General features: G+C 40.5%; 1 protein-coding gene and 1 long non-coding RNA gene across 3 annotated transcripts in view; one reads left to right on the top strand and one right to left on the bottom strand.

The window, feature by feature from the left end:
• ANKRD29 (ankyrin repeat domain 29) overlaps positions 1-5415 on the top strand; it is a 28306-nt gene extending 22891 nt beyond the window's left edge. For both annotated transcript variants that reach the window (XM_079300791.1, XM_079300790.1), the window contains 4 exons: positions 2187-2285; positions 2740-2835; positions 3883-3981; positions 5216-5415. In XM_079300791.1, the coding sequence (XP_079156917.1) occupies positions 2187-2285; positions 2740-2835; positions 3883-3981; positions 5216-5299 (378 nt within the window). In that variant the 3' untranslated portion in view covers positions 5300-5415. The remainder of the gene's footprint in view (positions 1-2186; positions 2286-2739; positions 2836-3882; positions 3982-5215) is intronic.
• LOC306799576 lies at positions 3970-15014 on the bottom strand. The gene is made up of 3 exons (XR_013773636.1): positions 13299-15014; positions 13083-13196; positions 3970-4066 (listed from the first exon to the last, which is right to left on the bottom strand). It is a non-coding gene; the product is annotated as an uncharacterized lncRNA (long non-coding RNA).
• Positions 15015-15794: the final 780 nt, after the last annotated feature.

Below are 15794 nucleotides of genomic sequence, written 5' to 3'. Positions count from 1 at the left end.
AATATATGGGGCATTTAAAATTATTCTAGGAATGTAGTGATCTGCAGTCTGCTGGGTCCCTGGGCAGAGGGACAAGGAAAGGAGAGTATCTTTTGAACTGCATCTTTCCCTGTTCTCACTTTCTTCCTGACTCATGGCCAAGCCCTAATACCTGTTTACACATGAATTCCCATGTGACCTCTTAGTAAAATGTAGTAGCTGCTTTGTATCTTTCACCAACATGAAAATGGATAGAAAGATCATCTACTCCATATAAAAATCATATATATTTGCATAAAACTAAGTGCTAGATGCTGTTTGCTTAAGAGAAAGAAGCTGACCATAGTTAATGTGAGCCCATCATTATCTTCACTATCTTTCTTCTCTTCAGGCTAAGTCCTTCAATACAGCCACTCTTCCTCATAATGCACTTTTGTCCCTATCCTATAGCTGAGGATAATGTCTGACAGCAATACTATTAATGACAATTAATGGTAGCAGTGGTATTATCCAACATTTGCATTTCCTTTTGCTCCTCTTCATTTATACCTGAAAATAGGGGTTGTTCCTACAAACTTCACTGTGAGTGAACAGAAGCTGCTTTGGTTCCTATGCTGAGCTTGTGTTTTCATTGCTTATGTGAATCCAAAATCATGGATTTGCATGGCATTGCTTCATCACTCAGCTTAAATTGTGTAGGCTGCTCTCAGATATTTTCCAAGTTTTACAGGCTTTTTCAATGCATCTATTGCTATTTTCTAGAGCCCTCTGGTGGGGGGAGATTAGAAAAATATGAAGAGTAAGCTTACTGGTAGGGAAAACACTAAAATAAATAAATTGGAGAGGGAAAGCAAAAGTAACATCACATACTCTGTATACAACACAGCTTTTGTCATTTTTGAATCACAAAGGACACTCGTATTAACAGGATATATACCAGAGTGAATTCACTTACTAATTTAAATGAGTTAATTTATAGAGAAATTATGCAAGGGTGGGCAAAGATCATGTTCCTCACCATTTGAGAATGCTGAAGATCTCAAGGTGTGCATTTGTTCCTTCTCAGAATCAGAAAAATGGAATTATTATATCAAAGAAATAAATTTTTGTTTCTTTCAAGGTATTAATTCATTAGTCCATGGAAAACAGAGAAGTGATTCAACAATGGTTTTCTGGGTTGCATGAGTAAGTCATAGGAATCTTCAGCTGGCACTGGAAAGTGAGATTATTTCTTTAATCAAGGTAGAAATATTTTGGCTAATGTAAAAATTTGATTTCTCCTGAAACTTCTCATTAAGCCTGTTTTTGAAGTCTCAGTTTGGTTTGTCTTCCTCTTTCAAGCCAAGCCTTCAGGCTGCAGAGGGTGGTGAGGGGAACTGGCAAACCCTAAAGGCAGAAGCAGGCACCCTGCTTTGTGGGGTCTCACTTCTGTGTTAAAGTCCATACAGGCAAAGCCTTTTTTAAAGGCTCACGAGAATCAGTTTAGCAACACATAACTGCTGGGGTCTCCCTGCAGTCTGGAGAATCAGGCCATTTAGGAAAAAAAAGGAGGAAAAGACATAAAACTAAATTCTACTTGCATCGAGAAATGCTTTTAGTGTTTCAACTCACTTTTGTCTTTGGGAGGGAAATCCATTAGAAAGTTTAGCTTGCTCTGAATGTGCATTTGCTGATGTTTCGTGCTCAATTAATGATTGCATATGACTTTTCCAAAGCAGATTGTTTCATGCTGGATTCCTTGGTAATTCCCTGGTAATTACCTTGTTTTTTAGTGGAGTTTTGAAGATGCAGATTCTGCACAGCTGCAGAATCTGCCTATGCATGCTGAGGTTTGTCTGTATTCACTGTCCCATCTAATCACCTAGAGTTCAAAGTACACAGGATACCTTTAGCTCTTATGTTTCAAACTTCCCTGTGTATTTCAGGCATGGCTGGTGCCTTACTGGGCTTTAATTTCACAGAGCAATGCACATTTCTGGCAAGCTATGCAAGGGAAGGCAGTAAAAGGGGCTCTACTCCACAAACTTAAGCAGTTCTTACTTGATACACCAACCTATCACAGGGGGTCGGACACAGCTTTGGTTTGACTCCCTGTAGGATTTGATTGATTAATTGAAGTCCATCAATTCCAGTAGATATGGGCAGTAAAATATCAGAGGGCAAAGAGCACTGAAGTGAGGCCATCAGCAGTCATGTTTTGTGTGCAGGACGGGACAGCTCCCTTGTGGATCGCCTCACAGATGGGTCACAGCGAAGTGGTGCGAGTGATGCTGCTGCGGGGAGCGGAGCGAGACGCCGCTCGGGATGTGAGTAGCAATTCCTCCTGCTCTGTCTGCAGCTTAATGCCTCGTTTGGGAGGCTGTAAGTATGCCTGGATGGAGGCTGGGTGCCTCCAGAGTCCATCCTGTTTGTCAGGTTGCAAAATCCCACCGCAGGGATTTTCCTCTTCTGACTGGGACAGTTTCCTGGAGGGACCTCCCGGAATAAGGGAATGGAAATGTCCACATAGTTGAGAAACAAAGATGTTATATGGTGTCACTGGTTCATTTCATCCTGAAGTTTTCACTCACCACAGGAACAATCCTCCAGGTACCCTAAAACCAGCAGCACATGCTGTGGAAGTGCCTCCTCAAAGGTGACGAGCAGAGGAGACTCTCCTCTCAGATGTGCAGGGAGAGCTGGAGTTTCCCTTCAGCTTTTTCTTTCCCTCCAGCTTCTATGGCATTTATGGCATTTATGACATTCCTCTTTTTTTTAAAGGATGGTACAACTGCTTTACTGAAAGCTGCCATTAAAGGCTACAACAATGTGATAGAAGAGCTGCTGAAATTCTCTCCCACGCTTGGCCTGCTGAAGGTTGGTAGTGAAACACAGAGATTTTTCAGGCAGAACACAAGAGGACAAAGGGTCTGATGAAAGACCTGGCATGTGTGTACTCTAGTGGAAGATGATAGATGTTTGAGCCAAAAATCAAGACAAAAATGAAATTACTTTTTTTAACCTTAATGCCACTCACAAATCTTTTTAAACAAAACTGTGAATTTAATTCTTGGAATGAGGAAGCACATTATGTCATAAATGAAATTCTGCTTTTTGTCACTTTATTTTATTTCTACTTTAAGTAGATTACTCTTGACTGTACTCTTTTAACATTATATCCAGCCTTCTATTGCATTATTCAGCAAAATAGTGTCCCAAAAGGTCTATTGTGAGCATACTCTCTACTTGATTTTGTTCTCCTCTGAATTCATTAAGTGACTTGAAAAATAACAGCTATTTGAAAGCTGCTTTTTAATGACCTAATTTTATATGTCCATAAATCACATACTTTGGTAGCTTTTGTGCATGCAAATGATTGGCAAACTTAATGTACTTTAAAATGTAGGTGGCATAAACTTAGTTATTAATTTTGAGTATGAAATAGCTTCCACACATATTTGAACTGTCAGTTTGCAACCATAAACAAAAGGCCAGCCATAAAATCCCGCAGCAACTCCCTAACACTGAGGCCATTAATCATCAGAGAGAGAAGATAAAATGCACAGATGGCTTCCATTACTGCTTGTGCTTCTGTTTCACTTGTTAATAACAGATTTTGCCAGGCAGAAACAAGTGCTGTGTTCATGTCACCTCTGATCTATTGACTATGGTGATTATTAAGGGAAATACTGTTGTGGCAAAGTGAATTTGACTCTCATTTTTATTAAAGCATTTAAAATCACCTCCTTCACATCCCACTAGGCTGGCAGCACCCTAAATCAGACCCTATGCCTTTGATAACTTAATGTCTTCCATGTTACTTCTTTCTCGTTTATAAGTCTGTTCTTTGCAAGCATTTGTGTTTCACTGGCTTTTGCTTTTCTTCCCATGCATGGTATAAACACCTCCACTGGCATTTCCTAGAATGGGACCTCTGCTCTCCACGCAGCCGTCCTGAGTGGCAACGTGAGGACAGTGGCACTGCTCCTGGAGGCAGGAGCAGATCCATGCCTGAGGAACAAGGTAAGTCCTGGCATGCCATCCTCCCAGGTGTGTGTGCCAACGAGGTGGGGGCAGCCCATGTTTCTGGGTAGAGTTCTGGGCATTGCTAATACCAAAAAAAACCCCAAACACAAAAAAACCCAAACAAAACAAAAATACCGTCTCAAATTACACACATCTATCCCATATCTTACATAAATCTGTTAATTTTTTTAATTAGTTTTGAATTCTTATGATAACAGCAATTTTTCTATAGAAAACTTGCCATGGTTTTATCCCGTGAAGTGTTTTAACATTACATGTTTGATCATTTCTGTGAATGTGTCTTCTTCTGACATGTTTCTGAACTATTTGCTGCTAGGGTTTGATGTGAGTTTGTTAAGCTGTAAATGAATGGTCTGGCACTGATTTGTGGTTTATGACTAGGTGAGTAAAAGTTTCTAAAACAAGTAATCCAGGACATACCTTGCAAATACTTTGGTCATTTAATGCAAAATCTTGGCTGATAATTTCTGCATCATTCCACTTGATGGCAGCACAGTTAATGCCACTCACACAGTAGTCTCTGTCAATAGACATTTTGGGTTTATACTATAACTTGAAAATGTACAAGATTTTTCTGCTACTGATAATGATCTGCAGCAGCAGCGTGTGCAGTAGAAGAAAGTGTGTGGCTGAAACTTCTCCTACTGTTTTTTTTTTTTTCTGTAAGCAACATGCCATTTGGCATAACAGAGTTATATTTGCAGGACAGAATTACTGATTTTCAGAAGCAGCTTCATCATAAATACTTTGTGTTACCAAAATTGCATTCAATAAATAAAAAAACAATAACAAACTCATGTTCTATTATCAATCGTACAGCATAATATTATTTTATAGCAATTTAAGTCAGCCCTTGGAGTTTTATGGACATTAGTACATAAAGGCCTGACTCATCTCCCCCAAAAAATCAGCAGCTATGCTCTCCTTCACTTCTGTGGCAGGAGCTTAGGGAGCCCAAGGGCATTTAACCTGGACAGTCAGCACAAAATAAGCTGTCACTCAAATTCCCTTCTGGGATTGTTTTGAAGACTTAAGTGAGACTTGAACACTGAAAGATGGTTTCTTAAGATACCTTCAGCAGGGGTGGAGACAGCACTAGAAAAAAACACATCATCATGACCAGTATGATCTTCTGTAGAGTGTAGTGCTTTCAACCATGATTGGGAAATACTCTTTCATTTCTGCTAACCTTAAGGGTTTTTTGTTCCAGGCAAATGAATTGCCAGCAGAACTAACAAAAAATGAACGCATCCTCCGACTCCTCCGTGCAAAGGAAAAGCAAAGGAAAAGCTAATGCAGCCCTATGGCAGATGCAGTTTGACAGAGATGTGCCCTGACCACGAGTAGCAGTAATCCCAGGCTGGAACAGTTTGCAGAACTGATTAGCCTGTCCAGCAGATGCTCCCTGAACGCACCAGGCCTTGCCCCAGGGTGGCCATGGCTGGGCCCTCTGCCCCCTATCGCTGAACATGGACCATGGCCAGAGCAGGGGTGCCCAGGAGCTGCGTTTGCACCGCAGCCCTGCCTGTCCTCCAGGACCCCAGCCATCCCAGCACCGAGGTTTGCTCCCCATGCATCCCAGCACAGGCACCCTGCTGCTTCAGACCCACATCCCCACGCTGGGGATGGCCACATCATGGCCACACACCCATAGCAGAGTGCACAGGGAGCACTCGGCCTCGTTCCAGAAGAACACCCGGACCCTGCAGCTGCTTGGATTCAGCTGGTCATGGAGCAGCCCTGTGATGCCCCTGCCTTCCCTTTGCTGGCAGTGACCATTTCTCTCTACCTCCAAGTGCCACGTGAGACTAGAAGTGAGATGCCACCTGAGCCATCACAACAGCAAAAGTTCTCCTGTCAGCACAGGGGTGAGGTCACATTTTTGCTACTACGTGAAGCTCCATAAAAATGATCAAGAGTATTACAAATTATGCCAAAAGCTACCAACCAAACAAGAAGCAAAGGGATGTCTTCTCAATTGCAGCATCTTGATCTGCCAATCTGTCCAGCAACAGAAACACAATGGAGCAGCTGATTTTGATGCCTGCGCAGCTTATGGGGATCCTTCCCCAACCTTGTGTGCATTTTTGTGGGTAGAGGAGGACTGGTTGCTGACCAAACCAACCATGCCCAAAAGGGCATTTTTTCACAGGTGCAAGTACATCAGAAGCTCAGCTGTCAGGCACAACAAACTGCACAGATGCTACACAAGGGGTATTTGTATGTTCTGCACTCAGATATGTGAGACTATGGTTTAGTACCCACAGCTACTATGCAAAGCACTCATTCCCCAGGTCTGTGGCAGGAGCTAAGAAAGAAGTGCACAGTGTACAGGTGTTTCATCTGTTGGTGAGAGGGTTACACGTAGCCATACCTGAACAGGCCCACTAATTACTGCAGACATGGAAAGTGAAGTCTGAACAGCAGTTCTGGCCTTTGTTGTGGTTAAGACACTTCGACATGCTACTAGTGCCTGTGTGGGGAAGTCAGTGCAAATTGCAGGTTTGTGAGAAGCTATGTTTTAACCATGTTGCTCTAAGACACCCCATTTAAACCCAGTCATTTCTGCAGTATAAACCCTGTATACCATGTCCTGTTAGCCAGAAAAACATTAGAGATTAATTTACAGTGAGTTGAGGTAAAAAGTTAGTTCAGTACATAAATCTAGGCACTTCACCGACTTTCAAACCTTGGCAAATTACTGAAGAATTGCTTTAAAAGTTGAAGACAAGGAAGATTGTAAGGACACAAAATAATTCTTGCTTAAGAAATGTCTGCCTAGGATTCAGCTGAACTGCTGCACTTTTGCTTTGGTGAGTTAAAAGGAAAGCTGTAGGTGAGCTAACACAAATGAATGTAGTTTGTGCATTACAAATTAGCCATATGAATTATCAAATTACAAAGGTATTTTTTTGAGAACAAGTTAGGTAAGAAGTCAGTGTTCTGGTGAAGAGAACAGAACCAGGTGTACCTTTTCTTGCATGCTGGAATTTCTATTCTGCATTAAATAGGAAAGCTTTAAGTTTTCCAACAATGTAATAAGAAAATTTATTTGTTTAGATAATTTATGCTGCTGTATTTTTAAATTAAAATAATGTTGTGCCTAACAGAAACTTGCAGATGAACTGGTACAGAACCAAAGATTAATGCAAGATGCTTAGAGGATGACTGTATTCAGGGTCTGCAAAAGACCAAAAAATACTGAGCACGCAGAAATCTCAAGAGCCTTATTGGGATTTTAAATTGCACAGCATTACAAGGGACTGCACTATAACTTTTTAATAAACAACACTGGAGAGGACAGATTTATTTGGATCCTCCAGTGGGCTGAGGATGAACATATTTTGGAAAACAGTAGAAGAACTCTGGGCAACCTGGCCTCAATTTTGAGCTTTCACCCTAAATTTTCTACAAATCAACAACTGGCAACAACCACACTTTCAAGGTGAAAATCCCTTTAATATAAAAAGGGAGCTGAATAATCATTAGAAGGTCTTCAGTAGCTATGCAACAAATACTCTTAATATCAGACAGGCTGTAGTAATCACACAGTCCTCCTAAAAAATGTGGAAGCATCCATTGTTGGTGAGGGTCTTCTATTTTTTCCTGATAGTAGAGCATATGTGAGAGGACAAGGCAAACCAACAGAGGCCCTGCAACAGCTGAAGTAAGGGACCTGAGACAACAAATGTAGGTAACCCATATCTACAGGTGGCCCTTTCTTTCTGCCAGATGTACTTTCTTGGGAGAGTTGTCTTGTCCCAAAGGGAGCAGTTACTCAGCAAAGAGCTTCTTTAACTATGCCTGTCCATGGGAAGATGCATGTCTGCTCCTCACCACTTAGAGTAGGACTTTCCAAGTCCTGCATCCAGCTGCCTCTGGTCACTACAGTTGGGGATCTCTTGAAACCTGTGAAGAACACCTGGGTCCCTGTGTCACATACAGAGCACCTGCTGACCTGAGAGGATGCAGTTACCAGGTTGGGGGTTTTTTTCGGTTTGTCTTTTTTTGTTGGTTTGTTTTTTGTTTTTTGTTTTTTTAATGATCTTATGCTATAATGAGCTTTTCTTCTGAACAACATTTGAAATGTGGGGCTAGCACAGGTTAAAAGGGAGAGATTTGTTGGTCTCTTCTCTGCTAGTTCTGGCTGATATTACACACAGGCTGTCTGTCATGGAGAACTGGCACTGAAGTCGTTCTCTGCCTGATTCAGGCTGAATTTGAATCGAGCTTCAGCAAAGACACTATTCAACCAAAATGAGACTTCTGGCACGGAAACCTTTTTGGGAGCATTTGTTTCATCTTGGAGCCTTTGGAGAGAGGGATGGTTTCAGTTTTGGGCTCCCTGTAACCCAAAGGTGCTTAATCTGCCTGTATATGGGCTCTAATGTTGCAATACTGTTTATCACCATGCAATTCGATGTTTTCACAAAGAAACCTTAATAATTGTTAGTATTTATGTAGCTGTTGTTATCTTTAAAGTGTTCAGAAATACTGCTGTGGTTTGTTTGTTGTATTAAAACTGAAGCCCATTTTCCCTTGGTGGCTGAAGTGATTCCCATTTGTTCTTTGCATAGTTCTGCTGCCTCTTGAGTAAGGTTTTCCAAGTGCTCCACAGACACTAATATCTTTTTAAGTTCCCAAATGCATCGAGGTAAGCAAGAAAGTAAATTATTTCATTTGCAGACCAGTGAAATACAGCAGCTCTTCATCAGTTCATGTCAACAGAAAAGACTAAATTTAAAAATTTAGATTTAGAAATTATGGGGACTAAACAAGTTTCATAGGTGACAGGATGAAGATAGATATAATAAAAAGATGTGAGATAGAACTGTGACAGAACAACACAACAGATTTTTTTTTAGTTGGTTTTGGGGTTTCTTTTCCCTTTAAAGTGCCAAGTATATCACCATTGTCCACCCAAAAAGAATAAGCTCCACTAGCACATTGATTTCAGATTTGCTTGTCTGCACACTCAGAGAGAGGCTTAGCCTGCTGTCCCCTTTACATTTATGCAGGTGCTATTAGCCTGGTGATTTCCATCAGCTGCAGGTGAGTACAACAGATGTGCAACCAAGTAAAAAGCCACACCAATGAGTAAAGGAAAAATAAAGGGCATTTTTCTTTTATTTCACTAGTATCAAGCCATTGTGTGATAGGGATGAGCACAAGGAAAAGCCTGCAGGGTCTAGAGAGAAGTGACATCCCAGCATAGAGATAATAGTGGTGGAGCCTCAGAGGTTCCAAAATAAATGGAGTTCTTAGTTTAGATTATCACTGGAGTGCAGCGTGCAGGGACATCTATTCAGTAAAAATACAAAAGGCAATATTGTTCCACTAGACTTGCATATGCTCATCCTCTCCTGGAATAAAACCATCTCATATTGATTCACCCACCTTTGTTTAGCTTAGAAAAGCTGAGAGGATTAGAGCATGAGATCAAATAGCTGGAGGTCATATTTAATGCACTTTACAATGATGATTATCTGCCTCAGAGTCAGAGTTAATTACAATAATAATTCACACTTCCTTTTTCAGCCAGTCTTAGTGACTATTGAAAAATCCACCAAAGTTAACAAAATCTGGTGTCTCAGAAATTTCAGAATTGTAATAGAGAAAATGAGGTAGCACAAACCCTAGGCCATTTGTACTTCATTTGATATGAACACTGAACAGACATAAAACACAGCCCTTGTCTGGAAACTTTGAGTCATTGATGTTAAAATGTAAATGTTTGCTATGAGCCTAACCAAAGGTAATATGCAAGGCTCTTTTTCCCAGCAACAGGATATTGTACTTCACACCTGGGACTAAATGGAGTTGTGCCTCCTCACAGCAGCTCTGCTTTTGGCCCCTGGGAATGTCATGAGAGTTTCATACTGTTCTGAATTCCACTATTTTTTTGACCTGACCTTTTATGCATTTGATAAAAGATATATAAATTTATGTAACTCCATGTGAGACTAATGTTCTGAAACAATAATGCTGCTTTACTAAAATAGGTTTTCTCATATAATTCTAACAAAAACATACTACTCAGATAATTTTCTGCATACTTTGACATTTCTTTGCTTTCTTCTGTATTCTACTCCTTTTACAATACCAGAATCAGTTTCCTATTTACACAAAGACCACTTTGTTGTATTCCACTTGATTGATTAGACTGTTATTGTTTTCTAGGTCTTCACAGATGAGATAGCATTCACAAAAAACCCCAAACCTAACCAAACCAACCCAACACAAAACACAAACAAAAAACCCCAACAACCAAAAAAACCCAAACCAAACAAAAAAAAAAAAAACAAAACAAAAAACAAAAAAAAAAACAAAAAAAAAAAAAACCAAAAAAAACAACAAAAAAACCACCACAAAAAAAAAACCCCAAAACCAAATTATCTGGCTTGAGAACAGGAAAACTTAATTTAGCATAACACAACAAGGTGTATTTCAAAAATTCAGACATCACTGAAAAACTCCCCTTTACATTAATATCTATTAGGTCGATCTCTCCAAAGGGAATATTATAAAAAGTATAGGAACCAAAGAAATAAGACAGTACTTTTAATTAGTTATTCAAACATGTTTTGGTGGTTCTGTTGTTATTTCTAGATGTCAAACTGGCCCTTACACTGATTTGACTTATTTCAGCTAAAAAAAGTCAACCTGTTATATATGCTTATTATGGTGTGCAGTGGATTATGTGCATTATAAAAAGAAAAAGTCTACACTGAAGTCCATATTTTTACATACTGTGACTGTGTTTGACATTCCAGGCTTTTTGCCTTATTCTTACAATGTTCTGTTGTGGTGAGCTACATTTTGAGTAGCTCATCACCAAAAATTCCTATGGCCATAACTCAATAAAGCATCTCACTCTCTTCAGAGAATATAAAGGGAAAGTACTGTGACTTGCTCATGGCCTAAATCACTACAAAGGATGATTTCTGGGAGTCAAAAGCTCCTTAATTTTGCACATGAAAGCATATCAAAACAGTATCAAGAGGCTGAAACTAGACAAATTCAAACTTCAAGCTGTGGATTTTCAAGACTGAGGATAATTATTTCAGGAACATATTGTTGAGATGGTTCCTTCATCATTTGAGTTAAAAAAAAACAACAAAACTTTTCATTCTGAAAGATGTGTATCAGCTAAAACATTTTATGTTTGATGCAGGAATTACTGGATGAAATTATATGATATGCAGGAACTAACATCATGTGATCATAATAGTCTCTTTGATCTTAAAATATATGAATCAATACACTTTTTGCTTCACCTCCTCTGTGATTTAGAGAGATGCTAACTGTCATGAGATCAATAACAGGACTGTATGCCTAGCAACTGTGGCAAGATGAAATCTGAGACACATACCTAAGTTGTCTCTAGATAGTCCATTTTGCTCTCACAATGCTGAGAAGGCATTCTAACTGGACTACTGCTTTAATGTCCTGCTTTTAATGTGAAGTCAATTAGTTCAAAACAGGCACCAGAGCTGCTGTGCCTTGCCAGGGAACAAGAATCAGCAGAGACATCTGGAATGTGCTATTGGAGAACATAGCTAAGTGAGGAAGGAACATGGGACACAACTTTTTGCTACAGCAGATGGCTTGGATGCACAGATGGAGCATTACATTAACCTACGGTGCAGACCTGAAACAGTCTGCAGTTTTATGCAGATTGCACAGATATGTTCTTTGTGTGGTATATAATGCACATATATATGCATATATATATATGCACATATAATGCACATATATATGCATACATCCAGCATATGGATATAGGCTCTCATAATCTCCTTGGAAAATTGATACCACAACCTCATGATCTGCTTGCCTGGAATATATTGCATAAGAGGCAGAAGAATTATTTTCCTTTCTGTAGACTCCAAGAACAGTTTCTGCAGGTGGTGCCTTGGCCATGTTACTGCATCAGACCCTTATCACTGGGACAAACTGATACATAACAACAAAATGCCTTTGAATCAAAATCAGTCTGCTCCTCAGGTGAACTGCAGTTCAGAAACCCATCTCCTGTTCCTCCTGACAAATCAGATTTTGGTAGTGCCCTTAGGCACTCCTCTGTGACAGTTCTGCCCATATTCTCCACTTGGACAGCAAATTGTCACCATGTGGCAATGGTGCTATAAGGGTTTAATAAACTGATGGTAATACAAACCATACACAGCTGTTAGTAGGTCAAACTTTGATTTGTCAGCAGATCAGTGCTTATGCACAGTGTCTGGCATAAGGACACACGGCACATATTTACTCACAGCAGTAAGTGCAGAGTGTCTGCAGACTCTGCTGCAATAATAAGCTGCACTTCTACTGTGTTTTCCTTCAACAGCTCAGTGGTTTTGGAGCTCCTGGGCCACATATTGCCATTGGCACCTATTTATAGAAAAGGGAATTGCACTGGGTAGGTTGGGACCTGAGCACTTCATCCAGCAAGTTTGTAGCAAAGCTGCAACAAACATTGAGTTAATTCAATTCAAATCCCAAGCTTTTGCTAGATGCAGTAAATAACTTTACTTGTGTGTATTAAAAAGGAATAAGTTTCAATGACTTCATGATAAATGCAGAGAGGATGTGATTTGCAGAGTACTAGATCTGTTGAAGGTTAAATAAGGACACACTGGCACAAGTTGGTGGAGCAAAATACACTAGGGCAGATAAAAAGATGAAAAAATGATAAACAGACTTGATTACACATCACCTGACACACTACTTGCATATTTAAGTGAGTACTGACAGCATCATACACATTGCCCTCAGCCCCCTCACTCTGATTTGATGCCACATGGTTAATCTGAAGCCAAGAGCATCTGACCAATATAACAGGTACATTGAGTGGTGTATAATAAAAAGCCAAGCAGGCATCCACAGCTGAGGGAGTCAGATAAATGAGAGCTGATAAAAATAATAATATTAATTTATAACACCAAATAGGAAACACCAGGTTCGTTTAGTACTAGCATTATTCTGGTTTAGCTGGAAAAACAGACTTGGAACAAGCTACAGTGGTTTTGTCTGAGTGGGCCTAAAAAAAACCAGAGGTGAAACTTTTCAGTCACCTGTTGCAACTTGTCTGTGCACAGACTGCAAGACATCCCCAGGAGAACATCCTGCTTTCCCATGTGTTCATGCAGGGTGTTGCTCACCATAGCTCCCAGCCCTTGCAAGTGCCTCTGGGTATTATTGCAAAAGAAACAATAAAGGCTTGTTATAAAATATGGAGAATAAACAGCAATAGACACTTTAATTGATTTTGCAGCAAAACAGTCACATACTGTGTTTCCATTGGTAGGCACAAGTAACTCTACAGACAGATTGCCATCTAGAAATTGCAAGACCATTAATTACCACTAGGTGTTAGTTTCTACTGGAAGTGGTAACACAGGTTTCATTTCTGCATTGAATAAAGGGATGGATGCCCAGTAAAGTCTACACCTCTGCAGGCAGAAGTCTTGGTTTTCCTTTAAAGACACAGAACACAACAAAGTTATTTCACATGAATTTTCCAATAGGTAACATTACGCCATTCAGGGTATCCAGTGAGGGAAAGGTCTGATTTGACCCTGATGGACAATTAAAGGACTTGGTCAATGAGCTAGTAGCAGGTTCTTCTTCCAGGTGGGAAAATTGTGTTTTGTATACACTGCTGAGAACCAAAATAAATGTTTCCCATAAACCTTCCAAGTTTGTAACAGTTATGCATAATACTGGGTTTAAAAGGGAACCTTATAAAACATAACTTGATAAATGTCCTGTAGGAGCAGGCAGGAGTGGGAATGTTCTCTTTTGGGCTGTGTGTATCACAAACAAGGCAATGAGCTGTGGTCAGCATGTTGACCTGGGTTAACTATTCAGGGCAACTTTTTCCCTGCCCACAAAGAAGGAGATAACCTTAAGGTGACACAGTCAATGGTGGCAGCTTTGTCATTGATAACACTCACGCAATTGTCCTTAAATGCCCATGAGCTGCCCGGTATAGCTCTGCATTCTCATCCCTCAAATTTGGCACAGAGCCACGACCAAGACCAATGGCTGCAGCAGGACTGAAGGCATACCCTGTTCACCTGGCTGCCAGGGTACAGAGGCCACACAAAAACAGACACTTGTTTGAGTTTCGGCATCTGCCATTACGCAAGATTTCAGTGTTTGTTAATTGGTCTTCATACCTACACCACTTCAGCCTGTGAGTGCAAAAAGGTAGCAGTCTGAGAGATTGCACTGGAGTAGCAGTGTGAATTCTCAGCCATCTAGAGATATTTGCAAGAGAGTCAGATAAATATTGAAATACTACCCCTCTCTCTCTTTGTGCTGTAGGTGGTAGACAAGTGTGACGCTGTGGACTTAATTGTTTTATGGTGAAAGCTGTCCTTGCAGTAGCTTCCCTCTTGCTTGTTCTACAACATTGTACATTAGTTCTCTCTCAGCTCTCATTCTTAAATCACTTATTCACTATGTAATTTATACAGAAAGAAAATACTATTTCCATTCAGTTAGTTTTGCTATCCTTCACTTTTTTTCAGAAGCACTGAAACAAGTTTTTACCTTGCAGCTATGCAAGCTATGCCCACTGAATTCTCTGCTTAAGTGGAGTGCCTGGAAAATGTGGCAACTAGTTCTCCTGCTTCTAAGATCACAGTGAATAGTCCTGAATAAATTTATTATTTATGACATAAAAATTAAAATGCAATATAACTTTAACTACTCTAGCTTTGTTCAGCACTTTCCAAATGCCAAGTCCTGCATTTAGGGTGGAGTGATCCCTCAGAAAAATACAAGCTGGGCAGTGGCTAGATGGAAAACAGCTCGCATGAAAAGAACAGGGTGGTTGGGCAAAATGCTGAACATGAGTCAGCAAGCTGCATCATCAGCAAGAGAGTGGTCAGTAGGTCAAGGGTTAGGGTTCTTTGTCTCTTTGGGACATGTCAGACCACAGCTGAAGTGCTGTGTCCAGATTTAGGCTCCCCAGAACAAACAAGAAAAAAACCCAAAAAATAAAACACAAACAAGCAAACAAAAATTTTAAAAATTAAGAAAAAAAAGGAAACAAACAAACAAAAAAAGATACTAACATGCTATAGCAAAATCTACTTTACTGTCACCCCAACAGCTGGGGCTGCTGGAGCTGTGAGCTGTGTTTGCTCAGCCCCAAGCAGAAAGCTGGCTCTAAGGGACATCTTATTAATCACTGCAGCTACCAAACGGGAGGACGTGGAGAAGGAGGAGTTACACTCTTCTCAGTCAGGCACCATGACAGCATAAGAGGCAACAACCTCCAGATGGAACATGGGAAAATCTCTTTAGATATAGGGACAACATTTTATTCCAAGTGTGATTATTCAGTGGAAGACTTTGTCCAAAGAAACTGTGAGATCTCCGTCTCTGAAGCTATTCATAGCCGGACAATTCCCTGAGCCACCTGCTCTAACCGGGCTCTTCTCTCAGCGGAAAGTCGGATTACACGATCCCCAGAAGGCTGCCGGCCAACACGCTGCCCGTGAGGCTCTGAATCCAGACTAGTCTGCGTTTCCGTCAGCAGATGGCAATACTAGCTAAATTACATGTTTTGCTCCCGCAGAGCAAAGCGCATTACCTGTCTGGGAAAGCAATAGTCGGGGAAGGCAATAAAGAGGTGAGGAAATCAGAGACTACATGCACGGGAATGCCTCACGCCCTGCTTTTACTGTGCCTCCTCCCAGCCAGGTCCCGAACTGATCCCAAACATTCCAAACAAGCAGAGCCCAAGGTAACAGAGCCGAAACACGCAGATAGCT

This window comes from Erithacus rubecula, assembly GCF_903797595.1.
Source record: "Erithacus rubecula genome assembly, chromosome: 3".
NCBI lineage: Eukaryota > Metazoa > Chordata > Aves > Passeriformes > Muscicapidae > Erithacus > Erithacus rubecula.
The sequence above is the reverse complement of the archived record's forward strand: the minus strand, read 5'-3'. Positions and strand labels throughout refer to the sequence as shown.